This window comes from Schistosoma mansoni, chromosome 2 (assembly GCF_000237925.1).
Source record: "Schistosoma mansoni strain Puerto Rico chromosome 2, complete genome".
Lineage (NCBI taxonomy): Eukaryota > Metazoa > Platyhelminthes > Trematoda > Strigeidida > Schistosomatidae > Schistosoma > Schistosoma mansoni.
In genome coordinates this window covers 14,140,300-14,163,031 of record NC_031496.1, presented here as the reverse complement: position 1 = coordinate 14,163,031, position 22,732 = coordinate 14,140,300, and the positions used below count along the sequence as shown (strand labels likewise).

The following is a 22,732-nucleotide window of genomic DNA, read 5'->3' as shown; positions in this document are numbered from 1 at the left end:
CCTCACTCGTGTTCTTCTTCACTACACTGGTATTGGGCTCCTCAGTAGTACTCACCGACGATCCCCTACGCAAGATTTGAACCTTGGAACTTCGGTCTCGTGTGAGAATGGTTAACCTTTAGATCAATGAGACGGTCGCCCAGTGCTTCCAGGTTTTCAATGGTGATCACGTTTAGATCGACTCGTGAGTTCAACTGTGAAAATACTACAACCTCCAAAAATCCCCATACTGACAATAATAAATATTCAGTCTTCATTACTCTAGCTCTTGAACGTTATATTAACAAGATGAAATAAAAATATTGAAAGTAATGTAAAAATATCAAATAAATTCTTATTATATAATCCCACTACAGTATCTGATAGACGCATTCTCAACAATAAACGGTAATTATGTTAATAAATATCTACCTGATGGTTAAACAGTACTTATGTGGTATAACTGTTTGACATCACGCATAATTTACCTAGAGAGTGTTTATAAAATTCATGGGTTTTAAATTAAACCTGAATACTTGAACTGGCTAAAGTTATCCCCAACATTTTCAATATTCACTAAGTATGTCTTAATCAAAACTATAAGTTATTTTCAATTTATTTGGTTGAGTGGTGTACCTTGGTGTATAATTTCCAGGCTCTAATTTTCACCATATTTATGTTTCTCATCCAAGATTTTAGACTATGGTATCCTGGATATGTTCATATCAGATATCTACGGATATTTTCGTTTCTCTAACTCCTGCTTGCTAGATTTTATTAGCATAACAACTAAATTATTTATATTACTTACATATTCATATAGATGTGTCGGTCAAGTACATATATTTTTGTATCTGATAAGTTTACAAATAGCAGATTTCATCAATTCTTGATAAGCTAAATAAAAGGCATTAGCATTATAAGTAGAGGTGGATGGTGGCTAATAGCGGAACTCAGGAAACGCGTGTCGTCCTGTTTTGACTCGTTAACTGAATGAATGCACATCATATTTGGACTCGAACCTAGTGCCGTTTGCTTCAAACGACATCGTGTTATCCACTTAGCCACTAAGTCCAGATAGCTACTAGCTTGTGCAATCGGGTGAAGTTCAATTGATTTTTGTACTGCTTGTTTGAATCTTCCCATGTACGTTTAGGATAACCAAAAGGATAATACAAGGCGATTGAAGCGAACGGTACTGAGTCCAGATGTGAACACACATTGAGATTTAATGCATCCAGTTGACGAGTCCAAAAAGGAATGAAACCTGTGTCCTGCATTCCACTACTAACCACCTTCTACCTCTGTTTATAATGCTTGTTACCTAAAGCAATATCGAAGCCACCACCATCGAGTCTCTTTTGTACATAAATCAACGTAAATCATCATTGTCATAAGCTAATTTCCAACCTCAGTCTATACGATATTGATTTTTAAACGAGTTAAATACTATATAACTATTAAAATCAATGTGACAGCAACATCCTGTAATGCAGAAACATTAACACGAAAAACTTTGGTAGAAAATTTCCGTCCAATCCATGTCGTTGTTCCTATCAATGATCGTATCACAGGTTATCAACAGGATATTTTAGATGCTATATATTCAAACACAGCTAAAAATAATCATACTGAACAGACTGATGCCTCTAATAACTTCACTAATGAATTAAACCTTCCACGGAATCATTATTCATTGTGAAAATAGCATCAGAAAGCTAGAAAAGGTATCTACCTAAACAAAGTTTTATCCATTACATTGACCTTTTTTAATTTCAATATTGAATAATTAATAAAATACAAATTTATTAAACTGTAAAGTATAAAATAAGACTCAACTCACTCTATGCTATTTTCTTTAGAACTTAATTCATTAAACCAATCTTCTGATAGTCCATACTTTTCTAAACAGACTTGAATACATTTCAATTCAGAATTACGTTTTTGTAATTGAATTTTTTCCATAATTAATTCGTTACGTAAAGCTGAAACTGTTTTCTGTTCAATATTTATCTAGAATAAATAGAGAAAAATGCACTTTGTAAGTAATGATAATAATTTTATATCTGATATAATATATATTGAAGCTTCAAAAGGCTTGTTTCAACAATTACTACACCTTAGATCTACGGTTCTAAATGATTTACTAGTCATAATTCACGCAACTGAACAACACAATATAATTAGCAGTAAACTTATATCTCTTCAGTCATTGAATAAGAATTGAACATTGAAAATCCATTTTTAGACGATTTCTTAAACCATCGATTTTAATAAACTAGTAACTACTTAATTTCATTTAGTATTGTTTGTTTTGTTTGAATCTTCCCATCGATATGTTAGGACTGCAACTGGTCAGTCTCTAATTGGCATATTTGCATACTGTGCGTATTGCCTCGATATAGCCTTAATTCACAAGCATTGAAGGCAAAGATCCCACTACTTATCTTGTATTATTCGTCTTTTTTTGGGGGGGAAGTGATGCTTAAATTGTACGAAATGATTAACCAAATTTAATTAAACAAAACGTACTATTCAAAGAAAAAGGTTGCAAGGAAACATTACAAGCCTATGTAACCAAATATTTATTATTTTGGGTAATCAGTAAAATTTTGTTCTCTCAAATTCTTTAACACCACTTGAGTTTCATGAAATAAGACAATGAATTATATTACAGTCCTAAATACTACTGAATTTCTGATGTTTCGACATTTGAACTTATAAACTATTTTCGAACTTGTATATAAAAAGATGAATACAAATTTGTTATTGTATTTTTTAGAATCTTGTTATATAATAACTCAACATTTTTATTCTTATTATCATTAACGTTTCGGTATAGAATCGTTTGGTTGTGTTTCCACAATGAAATCAGAGAAATTTATCAATTTATTCAACTATTCCACCAGTTTTACTATATTTGGGGGTTTCTGAAGATTTTATGACCATCATCATGGCTGATTTTAATTATACAACAATTGGAAACCATGAAGCGCTGGATAACCGTTAAGTTCCATTGTGACACTCTTAAGCACTACGAATCCACGACCCTGTAGAGGTTGAACCTATGACGTTTAGGTCTTCAGGAGAGTGTTTAAACTTTTATTAGTAAATTTTTGTATTTAAAATTCTGTAAAAATATGAAAATCCAAGTACGATCTATCGATTTACAGACATTTCCTAATAGAAGCAGCGAAATACTTTTGAATATATCTACCGATGATTAGAAAGTTTACAAACCATTTTTAAACTGAAAAAACAGCAAGATATTGAAAACATTTTGTGACAAAGCGATATCGACTGCAGAATCCATTGTATGGTAGGGTATTTGAATAGTTATTTTTTTCTAGTTTGTAAGTCCAAAATAGTGCACACCAACAACTCTTACAGGTGATCATAATAAAACCTTTATATCCTGCTGTGAATAGATTATCTAAAATATCTGAATCCAATCACTTCATGATGTAGCGAGACAATTATTTCTATCTTACCACAAGTATGGTTTAAATCTACCGGTCTTAGTATGAATTGTTGGAGTGTCTAACTGAAGAATAAAATAAACGTTCAATGTTTCCTGATTTTCAGTAATCTTAATGTTCATAGAAACAATAATTTCTTGAAAGTAGTCAGTAAAATTTTGCACTGCCAATTTTCTTCAAATTCAATAATTGGCTTTCTGTTCCCACCAGCTCTAGGTGAAATACAGATGGATATAAATAATATAGGCCCTTGAATATTCATAGAACAGTCCAAGCTACTATATTCTCATATATCAAGCATCAGAAAAGTAGTAATCCTAATAAATACAACAAAGTTGAACTTTAAAAATGAACTATATCATCTATGCAATTGAGCAATCAAGTCATCGAGTTATTCTGTTGAAACATGTTTATTAGGTAGAAAATAAAAATGAGATTTCGAAACCAAGTTTAATTGAACATTTATCACAATTTGATTCAATGATCAAAGTTAGCCATAGACCATATACCTTATTATTAACTAAAATGAATTACTAATAACAGTTAAATGTATGTTTCATTTCACCACTAAAAATTCCAAAGTTGACAAAATTATCAGGTTTGATAATAATACATCTAACAGATGCTTCCATTACAAAATCTTTTTAATGAATGGAATAATCACTTACTTGTTGACATAATTCGGATCGTTGTTGTTCACAATCTTTCAATTGTGTTTCATTTTGTTTAATTGTGTTATTCAATTTAATAATTTGTGATTCTAATTGTTTAATTTTTTCCATTGCATCAGATAAATGTTGATCTGCTTCAGAATCCCTTAACTCTCTACGTAATCTTCGTATTTCTTGATCAGATAGCCGAATTGATGCTTTCAAATGATTTATTTCTGAATCTAATTGACTAATCTTTTGCTTCGATCTCTCATCTGATTCTTTCATAGCAGATCTAATTGGTAGAAAATAATTTACGGTGCAAGTTAAAATAATTTAAGTACAGGACCATGTTACTTAATTGTAAGTAGTTCCGGTTGAATTAATAAAGAACATCCTGGCAAATTACTGGAAAATCTAATAACGGCTCATTAATTTAGATATCTATCAGTTACAACTATTATGACTATTACTGAACTAGAGCTAACTAAGGTCCAGAAACATGCTAGACGTAAAAAGTGTTTGAACGTTCAGTGAAAAATACTTTATCATTTGTGTATTTATATTAGTGATCTGTATTTGACAAATATATAGGACTGTCCATACATGTAGATAGGTAGTTAAAAATTATTAGTTTTTTTATCACTGTAGATTTTCAAATCTACTAAATTAGCTCGTTAATATGTAGCTTTCAAAGTTTCATTATACTGAAGAATTAAAATGGAAAATTGAAGGTTCATTCTCAGCATTTGTCAGTAATATAAATCGGTGATTTTCAAATATGTAGTCGATCCTTTAAGATTAGAGTAAGTTTTCTATCAAACTCAATTGAAATCTTTGCTCGTAAATTACTTGTATAGGAGATATGTGAATCGATTGAACTTTATTAGTACAATGATTCAATGAATATACTACAAACTACTTCGAATATACATTTTAATTTGACAATTATCAGTTGTCTAGTTTTACTCAAATGTATATTTATATTTCTTCCAATTTTGTTATTAAAGCTATAAGGTGGTGGTTATAGGCAGTCAACAGGAAATCCTGAACTTAGGTTTCGTGCTATTTGGCAATCATCAGTAAATTATACCTATAATCCTGGGGGAACTGATGTTCCCTGATGGATTCGACATCCTGTCACCCAGCTTCATGATCGTAGATGTCACCACTGAGCTTTTCGGGCTGCAACTGAATTCATGAAGGAATGAGAGGCATTAAATTAACGTGAAATATGTTCAGCATGATATACATAATGCAATTAGCTATAATACTGGGCATTTTTTAATAAGTTATCTCATTCCCAATTAATAAGCAAGTGTGTGTACAAATCAATATATAAATGAGTGTATTTCGGACTAGGGTCGTCGTCGTGCTCTGGGGTTAACAAATCTTAACCTGCACCAGTCCTTCGTATTCTTACTTCGTGTCATGGTAATTGTAATGGTTCCTCGTTTCAAGTATAAGTAATAAGCGACGCGGATATAACACTATACACGCGATGTCGAGTCACCTGGACTAGTGGCCACATCACAACTTAATCAACAAAATTCGATCCGCACTAAGAAGGACCTGACACACATGATGCTAGTCACTTCCTAGTGATTAATCAATTCGGAAATTAATAGATGCATTTTCTGAAATCACATAAAAAACAGATTCGCATTCTGGCTTGAGCTGTGATCGGTTAGTATAAGAATATAAATATCCAAATTTACTAGATATGAAACTTCATAGTATTGTAAATCCCTCTATACTCTGGATTCCATTTATACGACTGCTTATAATTCATGTCAATAAGCGATTCGTCTGGATTATAAACTGATTCTCAACCGTTGGTCGATGTTTTTTATTTAGCGTGCTAATTATTTAATATATTGTTTACCATCGTGGTCTAATGTGCCCAGTCTAAAGTCGTATTATCTACCACCAAATGAAAAATAATTTCTTCAGTTTCATATCATTTTCAAAGTTGGACATAGTGAGGTTTTGAAGAATAAGAATGGGATCATTACAAATCAGAAAACACACTTAGAAAAAACTTAAACTTGAGTTACTATATCCCTCTTAAAAGTTTCTTCTAACATGTCATTCAACATAGGTAAAATCAATAAAAACTTGGATAGCTAACATTTTTGTTAAAATAAACTTACTCATGAGCTGCCTCTTCATTTGTTAATTTAGCTTGGATTTCTTCCAGATTTTTACGCAATGTATCTCTTTCTGCTTCTAAACGTTTAATTTCTGAATCCATCCTGCCAAGTTCCGTTTCATAACTAATATATCCTCCTCTACGTCGTCGATCACGATGACGTAAATTCGGTGGCATACTTATAGTTTTTCTGCGTAATTTTGTTACACCTAAACATTCAGGTGATGTTTCTTCTGTTGAATCACCCGTTTTATTGCCACTATCAACTTCTTCGTCGTGTAAACTGACTATTCCACCTTCTTCATCATCAGCTTCATCATTTTCTGAGTCTAATAACCTTTGAGAATGAAGACTTTGTTTTAAATTAGTTAGACGTGTTGATAAACTATCCCGTTCCACTTCAACCTAATTAGTCATTGAATTAAAAAGAAAGAAACAGTGATATATTATTACAGGTGTATAAACAGTTAACATAAACACGAATGACTTCTAGCTTAATACTTTAACAGCCATTGATCAAAATCCTTGTTCAAAGAGCTTTTGTTCAAATATTTACACATAGAATAAAACGTACTTTTTACTAAATACTTCACTCACTTGAGCTGTCTTTTGTATAGCAGTAAACAACGCATTTTGTAATTGTTCACATTTAGTTTCAATTTGCCTCAATCTTATCAATTCATTTTCCATATTTACTGAATTTTCACATGTTGCACGGATAGTTGACAATTGTGTTTGAAGACGTGCACAATTACCTTCTGCTGAGACAAGAGCTATCTCTAGATCTGTTTGTCTATAATTGGATTGGTAAATAGATGATTAAAAGAAAATGTGTGATTCAGTATGTGCTTTTTAGTGAGATAATCCCTACATTTCAAACATTAGTCGTTTTAATAACCGTTCTTAAATAACTCGCAACGGCATTTAAATTCCAGAAGACAATATAAAGCGATGAACACAGATTATATATATATATAACGGAAGAGTCATTAAGTGATTTAAATAACCAACACCTAAGTTAGTAAGAGGAATATACGTATAAGCTGTAACACATGATTATAGAAGCATGGGGGCAATAACGTAAAGATCTAGGCAAATTGTTACCAGCACAAATTGCATGTCTATTTAGTAGGTTAAAGGGCTTGACAAATTTAAACTTGTAAAAACTCAACTACAGATGAGGGTGCCATATGCCTAAAATAATCGTTAGAATACAGGGGTCAAGTCAAATAAATGTGTTCAATACACATTAGTAATAGACTTCTTTATACACGTAAGTAATAACTTAAGCCACATGATTCAAAATTTAAACACTGTATACTGTAGTTGTTTTGATGTGTACAGAAAGGAACCAAATGTTTTCCAATTTAATTAACATTCGAACTGAATGATCTAAAAACTAATTAGAGTAAGAACTTGCACCAATACTATTACAGTAAAGCTAGTCAATCAATTAATTCTCTGATATAGTGAAGAAAAAAATGGACTTACTTTGAACAGGCTTCTTTTAAAGCGGTAATTTCACGCTTTGCTGCTCCTAATTCAGCACTTAATTGATTACGTTCATCTGTTAATGAGTCCAAACGTTTACATAATTCATCTGCTTTAGTCAAACGATGACGTAATTGACTGATTTCTAGCTCAGCTCGTGCTAAACATGTCACGTTGTTTTGAACGGATTCACCAAGCACACTATTTTCTTTTTCTAGACGTGCAATTCTTTCATCGGATGAAATATCATTGATATTTTTACCTCTTAAGGTCTGAAAATTAAAAAGAAACTCCGGTAAATTGTCAAGATTTAGTATAAACTGTTCAATGACTACAAAAATAAGTAACTTCTGTTTTTATTGGAAATTTATTAGGAAATCTATAGAGTTGGAGGTCGTTAGTGTATTTTTAAAACACTGAGGAGAACAGGTCTATTCAAATGGAAGCAACACCTTAATAGATTGCAGGATTGATGCATCGCCAGGATCACCATCGACGTCCTGTGTTGATGAAACCGTAGAATAAAAGCAACCCTTTGTGTCTTATTGTGGCTTATTCAAAATTCAGATGATTATTGATAAAGTGAGTTCAGGAACATAGTCAAGGCATATGACCTTATTTTAAAAAATGAAAAGATGAGGCTGCAGAAAAATCTTACTTCTGTGAACTTCCAGGAATGTTTTAAACGATAGAAACAAAGATAAAGGGTTTTTGAGGGATATATGACTGATGTAGTATTAAGTTTCTTAGATAAGTCTTTCACGACCTCATTCCGCGTATTTATTGCATACAGTAGGATATATGTTAAACAAATTCCACAGTATTGAGACCAATTGGAAATGACACACCCCATAAAAAATTAAAACAACAAATTTCATGAACCTGTTTGACTTTAGAGGATTGGACTTCATTCATAGGTGGTTCAGGACTTGGGTTTTTTGCTAACCGGTACTCATAAGTAAAAGGTACCTGTAATTTTGAGGGGACTGATGCTTTTCATGATATTTGAATCTGCTTCGCCTAATTTCCCGGTAACAGGTTATTTCAGGAGACAAAAAAGCATACCACCTTAAGTGATTTTCATAACAGAAATGAACTTCCCGAAGAATTTCGTCTCTTTTTATTTCCGCATTTTTTTATTTAAAGTAACCGTTGAGTTAGAATCCATGTACAGATTCTATACTAGTTATGCTCCAGAAAACTTATTTTTAAAACTCTGTTTCATCCTTTGTGAATTATTAGTAAGAGTCATTTACCGTTAAGAAATAAATTAATCAAATGTTACTTATATAACCGACCATATAGAGAATATACAAGTTTCATTGTCTATGTTGGATGGTGGTCATGCTATATCATTAAATGATTGAATTTAAAAATGTCGAACATTACATTCCAACTCAGAGGTATTAGGTAACACGTTTGTCATCATCTAATAGTCCTAGATACTGAAAATAATCGCCGATGTTCAGTATGAAAATGATTTAGACAAAATCACTAGAAAAACCTTAACGTATCTAAACAAATATATGGACGATTAATCATAGTGATAAATAACAACTCACCTTGATAGTTTCAGTTAGATAATCATTTTCACGTGATAACTCATTGATATGTCTTTCAGAAGTTTCTTTAAATGTATTTAACGATTCTCTTGTCTTTCTGGCATCCGTTTCAAAACTCATTCGTTCCAAATCTAATTGACATAACCGTTCATCTTGAACTGACAAAGCTGTTTCAAGTCTTTCAAGCTAAAGAATTTGATAGTTGTTGATGAAAAGGATATGTGAAAAGATATTAAACAATAAAAAGAAATACTATTATAAGCTGACAGTATGATTAGATGAATTTAAGATAACTACTGAAAACCCATATAGAATAACATAACCATTTTACAGTAGTTTGCTAGTATAGGGAATTTCATGTTTGAAAACGTATATTGAATTCGCCGAAAAATTCTTAAATCATTCAGTCAGTCAGTCAGCTACAACGCAGGATCAGGCACACATATGCATCGGTCCAAGTTGCCATACCTCATTAGCACAACAAGATAAACACCGAATTCATAGAAGTGGTTAATTTAGTGGTGTTAATATATAAAAGAAAGGTTGCATATATGGATATAGTACAGGAAGGCAGATATAAAGCAATTTTAATCTCATAGTTTAAGTGAAGACAAAGAGTGTATACACCTACGCCATTGTGATCGATTCTGAGCCATGTCACCTATAGGCTTAAATCATTAACTAAAACTGAATCCAATTGCTAAATCTATACAATTAAAATCAACATATTTATGCTTATGTTTGAGTTAAGCAGAAAATTCCTCGTTTTGACTTAAATTTAAATAATTAATAAAGTATGACGCTGTGTATATATGTTAGGAATTACAGACAACTTAAAGGAATTATAAATAACCATATAACTCCTTGAAATGACTATCAAGATAGGTATAAAGCAATTCAGTTTATTGGTAAACGTTAATTATTTTCCACAACAATGTAAGTGTAATTTTTAGAGAAACAAGATAAATGAGAGGTAGATCACAACTTAATCGACGACATAGAACAAGTACAAATTATTATTGAGAGAATAGAAGAAAATCATAATATTGACAGTAATTATAGAAACAATAACAGTAAAGTCATCATAACAACCATAACGGAAATAACGTTTAGAATAGTAACTGAAGATAGTATAAGAAAATACAAATAATTGGATGGTTAAATTGATAGTTGGTCAAACATTTCGTTGAATGATTTTAAAATGATGCAACTGGGTAGTCTGAATCTATTCACAGTCAACTTCCTTGACACAAATTGTGGCGAGTAAGTATGATTATTCCTCAATAGTAAAGTGGATTACATTCGTACAACATATTAAGGACAAAAACTTAGTGATTACACGGAAGACATAGAGAACACAAAATGAAATGATTCCACTTCGTTCCACAATGTCCAATAGAGAAGGAAGTCCTAACTATTCAACCAACTTGGAAAATCTGTATGAATGGTCACATATAACCTATTCAAGACCTCACTATAGAAATAGATAGTTTAAACTAATCGATTACATTACAAATATTATCGTTCACTTATTCTTATTAATAAATGCAATAATACATATAAACACCTTTATTATGGAATCACTTTGATCTAAATAACATGAAATCAGAATGATCAGACTATTACATCAATAATGTTTGGTGGTAATTTTTTATAACACTATTTAAACTTATTCAGACTGCAAAACGTTACATATTTCGTGAAGAAACGACTCGTCACTAGATCGTTCTGGGAACTTAGCTTCATTCTTTCTTTTCTGTCTTTGTGTGTATTACACCACACTACTTATGAATATTCAGTAATTAATATTTACTACGAATCATTCTGGCCTCTACTAAATGACCTTTCTAATATACAAATAACACAATTTTGAAGTATTTATATCATAACAGATGCAAAAGTTTACCATTTTTAACACATAACACTGTCAAATCCATTAATGCATGCCTTATAATCGCCTTCGTAAAATATCACAAGAATTATGGACTTATAACTGTAGAGCCTGATGGTGAAGTTATTGAAAACTATTGGTCGCTCAAATATTCTTTGTTTTTGAATGAATATTGTTCATCTATTATTTTAAAACTCGAATGTTGTAGTACATGATATTTTCCCATAAGAACGAATTGATAATCCCAAACAGTTGTATTAGTATTATACTTCCTCGACTCTTTGGTCTGATTGTAATAGGATTCTGTATTTTATTATCGTTTAAACTCTACTATATGTCATACTCTTTGGAACTTACTTATTTTGAACACCTTGTCTATTTTAAAACCATAGGGACTAATTCATTCACGGTATTCACTATTACCTGTTTAAAATAGCTGCGAATTGTCCCTTGATTCATAGTATGTGTTGCAAACTTATTTTTATCTACATATTTAAATAACACTCCTATTTTGTAGTGCTTTTAACGACATAAATGAAGCACAAATATCACACAATTCGACAGTCTACTATAATAGATCCGCATTTCGGACAAATCTTGTCATGTTATGAGTCACCCAGTCGTGTTGGAGGTTAACATTTTCTAAAAGATTCTAGATATTTATGTATGTATTCCAGTTCGAAGTGGAAATAAGGTGATAACTAATGAAATCTACTTCGAAGACAATGAAATCAAGGACAGTTATGTTCATAATCATATTAAGAAGTTTTGTCTCCATCATTTTAACTGCATACATTGACATTAATATATTCTGAATGAAATGCCATACCATAAATAAAATCCTCATGCATTGTAACATAATATCACATTCAATTTGAATTTAATTCTTTCCCATCATTACCTCACCTTATTGGTTAACAATTGATTTTCACGTTTCATTTCAGCTAAAGATGCTTCTGTTTCAATATTAACTTCATTGACAGATTGAGCTTTAACTAATAACATTTTAGTCATTTCAAGTTCTTTATTTAAACGTCGATTTACTTCTTCTAAATGATTTAGACGATTTGTCACTGATTCAGATAATTGATCTGATAAACTACAATTTAATCCATTTGATTGGGATAAGTGTTGTTGTTGTTGTTGTAGATGGTTATTCGCTGAAATCTCGATGGTGGTCAAGTCATCATCATTTGCATCAAATGAAATGCGATTTTGCAGTTTCTGTTGTATAATTTGATTACTTTTCTCATTATTATTATTATCAGTTACAATGTCTTTTGAATTGATCAGTTTATTAGGTGAAATCATAAACCTTTTATGTGTGTAGTGTTCTAATTTAAGTTTGCCTAATTCTTCGTGAAGATTTTTAATCAAATCCAAATCTGAATTTCGAGCCTTTAAAAACGAAAGAAAAAAAGGTTTAATTAAAGAGAAAAATTCAAAACTTAAAAGTAAGTTTAATAGTTCAGATCATGAATCAATTGAAGTTAGACCACCATAGAAAACCTGGAAGCACTGGACGGCGGTTTCAGTAAGTAAAACTAATAATTCTATAGAGAAAAGAAATTTTTCATTAAAACAAATATTATCAGTGGCCTAATGTTCTATAGTTATTTACATAACTCCATTGTTTTTATTGATATCACCGTATTTAGAGATAACACATGAGGATATATGAAATTAAACTCAGTTGATCTAATTCATTTCAAACTATTTAGTGAATAACTTAATACCTCCTTATTGAAAATGGGACAATGAAGTCGACTGAATTTCATGAATTGTCCCTCTACATTATTATGGACACATTTTTTGGAATTGATGCGTAGTCAGCAGTTTAACAAGTGAATATCTGAAAAGTATGTTATTTTTTTTGAAAAAAGGAATCTCTTTATGACGTCTCTTTCGTTGTTAATATTTTTCAGCTTTAGAATTAATAGGAATTACCCATAGTACAAACAAGGTGTATAATTTTACAAAGTCCTTGATTATAATGCTATTAGGGACAACTATTGCACTGATGAAATATCTGGATTCCAATAGTCGAGACATATCTTTAGAACTTGAGTAACGTTGAATGATCAACGCTCTATGTCGCTAACTGATTTAAAATGAAATCATATCATTTAACACCAACCCAGTCGTTATGATGGTCAATGATTGCGAGACGTAAAGGTCTCTGATTCAGTCCATGGTGAGGTCGTGAGTGTGTACTACTGAGGAGTTTCATATTGGGATGGGATGCAGTGCTCCCTGGTTTTCAGTGGTACACCAGTTGAGATCAGTCCATGAAAAATATAACTCACAAATATTATCATAGTTTTCAAGTTGAGATAGATAAGAATTCTTTCATTCGACCCATTTTACCAAGAATACTAGACAAAATACTCAGATTTCTACTAAGATTAGAGTATGCAAATAATATATTCCAGAAGTCAATGAGTCAATCGAATAACAAATATATTAGTCGCCACTTAATTGTTAAGATGCAAATCAGTCAATGATTTATTAGCTTATAAAATAAAAGATCACAATGGGTTCAAATCTACTACTGTCTACTATCTAGAAACTATAACATAGACGATAAAGTTAAATAATGAATGAGATTAACATGACAAGACACTAGAGAGAGAAAAAAACATACATTTTCTGTTTCTGTCAATTGACATCGTGTTTTATTTAATTCTTTCTCTAAATCTGTAATTTTATGGTGATATTCATGAGTGATTTCCTCTTTATCTGCCCATTGTGAATGTTCATTAGATAAAATTTCTAAATCTTCGGTAAGTTGTTGACATCGAGCCTGTCAAAAAGAAAACAAATAAAATATACTTTTTTTAAATACACTTAATTGTACACAGCAACATATCTTACACTGCAAGCCATTATGATTGAATTGAAGGCAGCAATATATATATATATATATATATATATATATATATTTATGCTGGCGTTGATGTCGCATCAAGTCCTAGAGCTGAGGCAGCACTGATCGGTTGGATCCCCATTAACAGTCGATTATATGCTGTTAGATCAGAAAGTTCCAACATGTAACTAGTTATTTAAATTAACTTCGATTTTATGCTTTATACCAGAAGATTAAAAAGTTTGTCAATAGTAAATATACTTTTCGTTATACCCCAATGAGTAGGGAAAATTGTATTTCTGACGTTTCATGACTTAATGAAAGCCGCTTCTTCAGAGGAAATAAATAACAACTAAATTAACATAAGTTTAGATAGTGGCTTACATTAAGTCATGAAACGTCAGAAATATAATTTTTCTATCAAGTCCAACATTGATATTGATACCTATAAAGTTTAACAATGTTAGATTTCTAGATACTTCATCATAGCTGTAAAGTTAACTCGAACATTTACACAATATTATTATCAGTATGAGAGTATATCACTAATATGTGAACATTTTAAATGTTTTCCAAATCTATTAGATTAAGTTATAAAACTATATTCTATTTAGCTAAATTACAGCAGAAACTAGATACTACTGAAATAAATCTAAAAATTAGTTTACTTTGTAATAATCGATTTCATGTAGTCTTTCTTTGAGTTTTTCATTTTCTGCTTCTAAATTAATAACACGTTCTGCTGTTTGTTTTAATGCATCCACTTCATCCTGCCAATGTCTTGCTGTATAGGCTGCATCAGCTAAACGTGCTCGTTCCTCTTTTACTTGACTTAATTCACGACGTGTTTCAAATAGATGATCTTGTAGTTCAACTAATTGATCAGCTTGATCTTCACTGTAAAAAAGGGAAGAATTGAAATGAAAAAATATGGAATACTTGAAACAATTACAATATTATGAGAACTATTTTGACATAGTTTCTGTTCATCCCGTTTATTTCAAATAGTCATCGTACTGGCAAATCAGGATCACGAGCATTTGTGCCAGACACCATGTCACTTATGACCATGGATGACTAATTGACATAATTATTATTATTATCATTTTAACTTCTTTGTCTTTTATTCTGTTAGCTCACTATTTCACCAAGTAATGATAACTTTGGAATAACATGAGTGAAAGAATATCATAGGTTTTTGTCATTAAGACAACGAAGATTATACACTTCTCAACGATTTTCTTCGAAAGTTTGATAGAACATTTTGCATAAGTCATGTCTTGTAGATTATTATGATTATGCAACAATTTCATAGTCAATAAATACAAAAATAAGCATAGTGAATTACAATCAGAACATTCATTATACATTTATTTGTTTGTATCGTAAGATGAAGTATAAATCATGACATTGTTTATAAGCAAAAATGGATAGTGGCTAGCAGTGGAATCCAGGACGCGCATTTCGTCCTATTTGGGACTTGTCAGCTGGATATACCTGCATGAGTTGATGTCCACTCTGGGACTCGAACACAGTACCATTCGCGTCAAACGCCATCGTATTATCCATTCAGCTACTGAGTCCTGATAGCCACTTGCTTGTGCAAAGGGGTGAAGTTTTAAATTCACTTAATATTGTTTGTTTGAATCTTCCCATTGATGTTTAGGACTGCAATTGATCAATCTCTAATTGGCATATGTGCATATCGAAGAAATACGCACAGTATGAAGCGAAAGGTACTGGATTCGAGTCCCAGAGTGAACATCAACTCTGAAATGCTTGTGAATTAAGGTTATATCAAGGCAATACGCACAGTATGAACATATGCCAATAAGAGACTGATCAATTGTAGTCCTAAACATCAATGGGAAGATTCAAACAAACAATACCAAGTGAATTTCATAACTTTGTTTGTTGTAATACATATAAATATATAGAAAACCAATCAAATTTAAGAATAGTTTAATCACTAAGACAACTTAAATAGAACTGTAACCTAGATAGATAGTCTATCGAAACCATAATTTATGAATTAAACTTCTCTTCTCCTTAAATCAATTAAAGCCGATTAAGGCTAAAGTTATCAGCAACATTTTCCATATTCGATAAGTATGTTCTATTCATCATATTCGGTTAGTTCATCGTTCATTTAGTAGATGAGTGTTATTTATTAGTGTGTAAGTTAAGTTACAGATTTTATTTCAAACCTTGAATAGCGCTAATATTTGAGTTTTCTACCCACTATATCAGAAGAAGCCAAAGAAACATGTTTATAATAGATAGCTAAGGGTGACTCTAGACGTTTCCACTAAAATTTATGGTGAAAATCATACTCTAACATGCAATATTCACTTAGTTAATGCACAAAAACATGGTCGAAAGTGATGGAAAAAGTACTCTCTTATTAGACATTAGGAACGTTGTAGATAACCTCATCCGTAGTTCATTGATAATAATATTAATTCTCAAGAAAATATGTCCGAGTAATACTGTTTCGGTTTATTTTTCTTCCTTAAAACTAAATAAATCAAAAATTTTCTTAAGTTTCGATAGTAGATGAAAGACAAATGAAAAATCAGGAACTTTAGAGATCTTGTTTTGGACTTCCATGTAGTCTAAAACTATGACTTGGGTAGAAATCAGATCTAATATTTTCAGGTCTTGCGACCAGTAGCTAGATTATGATATAATGATCGATATCTCCCAACATCATATGGTTCACAAAAGTATGAGCGTTACCCAATATAGTTACTAAGTATCTCTCCTTAGTCCTGAACTGGCTAACATCATATATCGCATGTCCTAGAAAACATTCAAAAACCTATCCTAAGGCGATCCACCGGTGATTACTGACTAGTAAGAAGGCTTGTGTCAGTCAATCAGTTACGACGTAGAACTTCGTACGCACGTACATCAGTTCGAGTGGCCCTACCACATTAACACAGAGATGCAGTTGTCCATTCAAACCCCCATAGTTGTAGAAGTAGTGAGAGTACAAGCAGTAATCCGAAAGATTACGACTTGAAGATGTTATTAAAGGAGTATAATTCAGTGAAATAAATTTGGAAAAAGAATAAGATAGAGACATGAAGAATTCAGAAGATTAGAATTTGGCAGAACACAAAGAGTGGATGCACCTGCGCTATTGCAAACGATTTTGAGCCATGTCATTCAAGGTCTCTAACCATCGATTGCTATAACCTCGCGGATCCCAACCAGGTAGTCTACACCTACCAACATGGCTCAGTCCACTTGTCAGTGACTTCATGGATTTGTGCCACGTTTTGATCTGTCCCCCCCCTAGCTTTCTTCCAAACTACTCCTATACTATAAAACATTGCACGTCGGGTCAGTCGGTGGTTGGGCATACGTAACACGTGTCCCAGCCATCTCAACTGATGAAGTTTCACTACTTCCTCAATCGATTTGACATCCTTACCTAGTACCCGTTTCATGACGACTGCATTATTTACTCGGTGGTCCCAGGATAGAAGGCTTGTGTATCAGAAAGTATATAAAGACAATAAATAAAGAAATGAAATTAGGCTAATTGATTATTCCATGATAAAGATGTAATATCTAATCCTTAATGTTGACAAACTATCGATCAAGCCGGAATGTAGCCACACGTTTAAGTGACACAAATAGTGATATAATTTTTATCTTAGGGAATTAGAAACAGTCGGGATAACGCCATGAATCAAGATATATTATTTGGGACACGTCACTTGTCTTTGAAAAAAAAGAACATAAAGTGGATATTAAATAAAGAAGACAAACTTACATTTCAATATGTGCTCGACGTAATTTAGCTTTGGTTTCAGCCAGCTCAACCGATAAATGATGCTTATCCATATCCATTACCAGGATTTCAGGTGTTAAATTATCTGTTGGTTGGTATAAAGAACGGATTGAGTCTAGCTCTGTTGTTTCCACTTCTAAACCAGAATCCATTCGACCAATTTCTGATAATTCATTTACATTACTGATATTATTATTAGTCGTAGCAATTTGATTAGCCTTATTATCATTCATAAAAACTCCATCATTTAAATGTTCATTAGTTTGTTCAAAAGATTCGTTTAAATCACTGATATCCGATTTTTTACGTAACAAAAATGTTTGTTCATCGAGCCTAGGTGTAGATATAGCGAAATGACCATTACTGTTACTGTGTGAATTATCAACACCTAATGATACGGTAGAAACAGATCGTTCTTTTAACCCAGTCGGTCCTAATGTTTTAGATCGCGAAGCTAATTGATATCTTGCTTGTAATGTGATAAACTTGCTTTGTAATGATGCTAATTCATCCAATAATTGAACAATTTCCTAAAATAATGAAAAAATGAAAAAGAAGTAAATTTATAATGTTGTAACAGAATGAACGATTTGAAAATCCCGTCAAGAGTGCTTTATTTAATTGTATTATTTCCTAAATTTTTATCTATTATCCTAGACCTCAGTAGCCACTTTTCATATTTCTCAATTTCATTGACGATACCTTTATTAGTTGACTCTGGTTAATATGCGCTTTTAACTGAGCCTGTAGCTCTTCTAGGGTTTATCCCAGTCCCATGTCCGGATAAAGGAATATGGTTATCATCATCAAAGCATCTTTTAAGACAAAGGTGGGGATCACAATGAGTGTTATCCAGTGCCAATTACCGACTATATGATAAAACGAAGAAACTAGCAGGGAAATATTGCAAACCAGAGCGACCAGTCAAGAACAAAGAAGGCAAACCAAGCACGGAAATTCAAGAACATAGGGACAGTTGTGTAAGACATTTTGATGAGTTCATGAATAGGCCAGCCCCACAGAAACCACCAGAAATCGAAGCGGCACCTACGAACCTTCTATAGATGTCACACCACTAACAGTCGAAGAAATCAGGATAGCCGTCAGACAAACCAAGAGTGTGAAAGCAGCAGGACCAAACAACATACCGGCTCAAGAACTGAAGTCAGGCATAGGAGTAACTGCAGAGATACTCCACACTCTATTTAGGATTTGAAAGCAAGAGCTGGAAGTAAGAATAACTCATCAATATTACAAATAAAGGAGACCTGAGCAAATGTGAGAACTACAGAGGCATCACACTACTATCGGTACCAAGAAACGTTTTCAACAGAGTGTTGCTGAACCGAATGAAAGATTCAGTAGATGCTCAACTACAAGATCAACAGACCAGATTCCGTAAAGATCGGTCGTGTACAGACCAAATTGCGACATTATAGATCATTGTTGAATGATCGATTGAATGGGACTCGTCACCATACATCAACTTCCTTGACTATGAGAAAGCATTTGAGAGTGTGGATAGGAGAACCTTATGGAAATTTCTTGACAGTATGGTGTAACTGGGAAAATCTTCAAGATCATCTGTAGTTCATACGACGGACTACACTGCGATTTCGTGCGTGAGAAACAGCTGACAGACGCATTTCAAGTGAGGACCGCAGTCAGACAAGACTGCTTACTCTCTCTCTCTCCCTTTCTTTTGCTGGTTGACTGAAATATGAAGACCTCCACATCTGAGGAGAAGCACAGAATACAACGGACAGTTTGGATGACACTAGACGATTTGGACTTCGTAGATAACCTATCCCTTGTACCCCATACACATCAACAAATGTAGGTCAAGACAACCAGTGTAGCAGAAGCCTCTGCGTTCATTCGCCTTAACATACACAAGTGAAAAAGCAACATCCTCAAATACAACGCAGAGAACACCAACCCAGTCACACTTGATGGAGAAGCTCTGAAAGAGGTGGAAACGTCCACGTACCTAAGAATTATCATCGATCAACTAAGAGGATCGGATGCAGATGTAAAGGCAAGGATTAGCAAAACAAGGTCAGCATTCCTACAGTTGAAGCACATTTGGAGCTCAAAACAACTCTCAACTGATACCAAAGTCACAATCTTCAATACGAACGTCAAGACATTCCTACTGTATGGAGCTAAAACTTGGAGAGCTACCAAAGCCATCATCAAAAAGGTACAAGTATTAATAAACAATCGTTTACACAATATACTCAATATCCGTTGGACAGATACCATCACCAACAGAGTACTGTGAAAGAGAGAACAAACCAGCTTCTAGATGAAGGGGAAATTAGGAAAAGACTCTGGAAGTGAAAAGGACATACATTAAGGAAATTACCAAACTGCATCACGAGGCGAGCGCTAACTTGGAATCCTGAAGGGAAACTCAAAAGTGGAAGACAAAGGACCATATTGAGACTGGAATCGGAGCATACATCAAAAGGACCTATGAAAACTGGAAAGAACTGGAAATGATTGCCCATGACAGAATTGATTGGAAAATCTTGGTGGGAGGCCAATGCTCCACGAAGGGGTCGTGTGGCACAGTTCTGTTACGACAGAAAAGCTACTACAAATTTTCCGAGTAGACCTACCGTATTCGAAATCAGTAATATTGGTATAGCCTCATTTACACATCCTTCTATAAATGTTTCAGATGTTTTTATGCAAAGCCAATCTATTCCTCGTTTATATATATATATATATATATATATATATATATATATATATCACCTATTCTCTTTCTTATGTCATATTTCAAAAAATTTTGTTTAATTACAAATGTAGAAAGTAACTATTCCTTGAAAACTAAATTTTATCAACCCCGAATCCAATGATAATCTAATAATAATAGGTAATTGATTTCCAGAAACTCATCATCATATTGTTTCTATGTAAATGGGCGTTTTTCAATAATTTCTTTGGAGTAACGTACCTCTAAATAAATATCTTCAAGTTGATTAACCACAGATCGAAAGGTCCGTAAAATATCAGCATCAGATGATCGAAGTTTTTCAAAACTTACGATGCTTGTTGGACATTCAGTAACCTGTAAATTACAAAATAGAGTATCGCATGATAAATTTTGATTTGAAACGAAAATATTAGTAGTAGTACGACTACATAATGTCGTCTGTGTGTAATGAGATGCTTAGGTCCGTCAGCATGAAGCCGTAACCCATCTGTATATTAGTATGAAAATGAATTCATCCTCAATAATAGAAAAATTTGTCTTATCCTGAACAATCTGAATAGTGTCAATCTCCAACTCATTGAAAAAAGCTTTTCCTCTATTTTAAGTCGTAAGTAGTCCTCCACAATCTATATTACTAAAAAAAATGCTGGTTTGAATGTCATATTTTGTATCTCGATATTTACTACCTTGTTATGCATGATCACTTTCTAGTATTATTAGGTAAACATATCGCCTATAGATCTACGGTCGAAAGAAGTGAGTCTTTGCTTTTGAAAACATTCCGAACACAATAGTTTTTAACTGTCCAAGTGATTCGAAAATACCTTACTACTATCTACATCAACTTGATGTACTAATTGAAACTTAGACAATGAAACTGAAAACACAAAGAACTTCGATCAACTGATATTGTGAAGAATGTGATAAACTATCAGCTTGCTCTATAAGGTTCAAGAGAAAAAATGAGGTGAAATGATTGAAGATTTATTAATCTGAACCAAGTTTATCCGTTGTTTCTGATAAAAGTAAAGTGAAGTTCTAACAACTATATAGAAAAGTCAAAAACCTCAAAATTTTAACTTATTTTTATCTGATGCTTTGAACTACTATGTAGTAGTATGAATTTAAAATAAAAAGTAACCAGCTGTCATATTAATCAGCTATATTTCAGTCTAGTTTGAAAAAGCTATGCATGAATCTTGGCATTGTGAAAAGTAAGATCTGGTACAACAGTACCTTATGTATGGATGAATTCCTGACGAAAAATACGTAGTTTAGTTCCTGGATGGGAAAACATAAATTGATATAGAAAGACAATTTTCAAAGGGTTAGCTATGTTAGTGCCAGCCTTAATATGCAGAGTTGCTTCTTAATAAATGTAATATACTTAAATACGACTTAAATGGAAGTTGACATTACTCGACAATTTATAATGTAGGAATATACTTCCGCCATATTGTTTATTCTTCATGTTAAACTGACTTCTAACTAAAAATCTCCGACTAAATACAGAAGCAAAGCAATAATATGAGTTTTCCGACGTCAAAAACATCCATTCTTGACAGACATTAAATTAAGACCGACATTACATTTGAATACATATACGAAGGATGTAAAAATAGGATATTCCTAACTTACTATTGAATAAGGAACTATAGAAAGGCTAAAGGTCAACAATAACCAATCAAGATCTAGGTCTACAGAACAAACTGGATGTGAAGAAATTTGAACATTTCACTTCTACTTGAAGTTTGTGCTGATGATATCGTTCAGAATAACGATGGAAACTCCATGATCAAACCATCCAGCTCAGACAACTAAACCACTAAATCATCCTACCTGTGCTATAGAAAGCACATTTTATCGGAAAAACAAGATAAAGGTTATTACTTTACTTACATTTTTAATACATGTCATTATACCAGTCTGAACATCTGGATTTAAATTTTCCATAATTTGGCGGATAAAATAATCACGTCGATCACATCTTACGGCTGCACATAATAAGAAAAGTAGAACTTTTTCTAATTCTTGATCCGCTTGAGCTGAAAATACAAAGCACACAAAGAAAAAATACTTTTTCAATTCAGAAATTTTTACTTAGTTCGGAAATTAATAAGATAATTTGGAATGAA

The 22,732-nt window shown here is 32.5% G+C and overlaps 1 protein-coding gene across 1 annotated transcript in view; it reads right to left on the bottom strand.

Moving 5' to 3' along the window:
* Positions 1-1,818: 1,818 nt before the first annotated feature.
* Smp_148420 (hypothetical protein) overlaps positions 1,819-22,732 on the bottom strand; it is a gene marked incomplete at both ends in the record, with an annotated part of 58,499 nt that continues 37,585 nt past the window's right edge. The window contains 12 exons of the mRNA XM_018795778.1: positions 1,819-1,992; positions 4,127-4,403; positions 6,262-6,665; positions 6,858-7,053; positions 7,752-8,023; positions 9,314-9,499; positions 12,111-12,447; positions 13,778-14,007; positions 14,739-14,967; positions 17,855-18,402; positions 20,838-20,951; positions 22,497-22,642. Coding sequence (XP_018650056.1) covers positions 1,819-1,992; positions 4,127-4,403; positions 6,262-6,665; positions 6,858-7,053; positions 7,752-8,023; positions 9,314-9,499; positions 12,111-12,447; positions 13,778-14,007; positions 14,739-14,967; positions 17,855-18,402; positions 20,838-20,951; positions 22,497-22,642 — 3,113 coding nt within the window. The remainder of the gene's footprint in view (positions 1,993-4,126; positions 4,404-6,261; positions 6,666-6,857; positions 7,054-7,751; positions 8,024-9,313; positions 9,500-12,110; positions 12,448-13,777; positions 14,008-14,738; positions 14,968-17,854; positions 18,403-20,837; positions 20,952-22,496; positions 22,643-22,732) is intronic.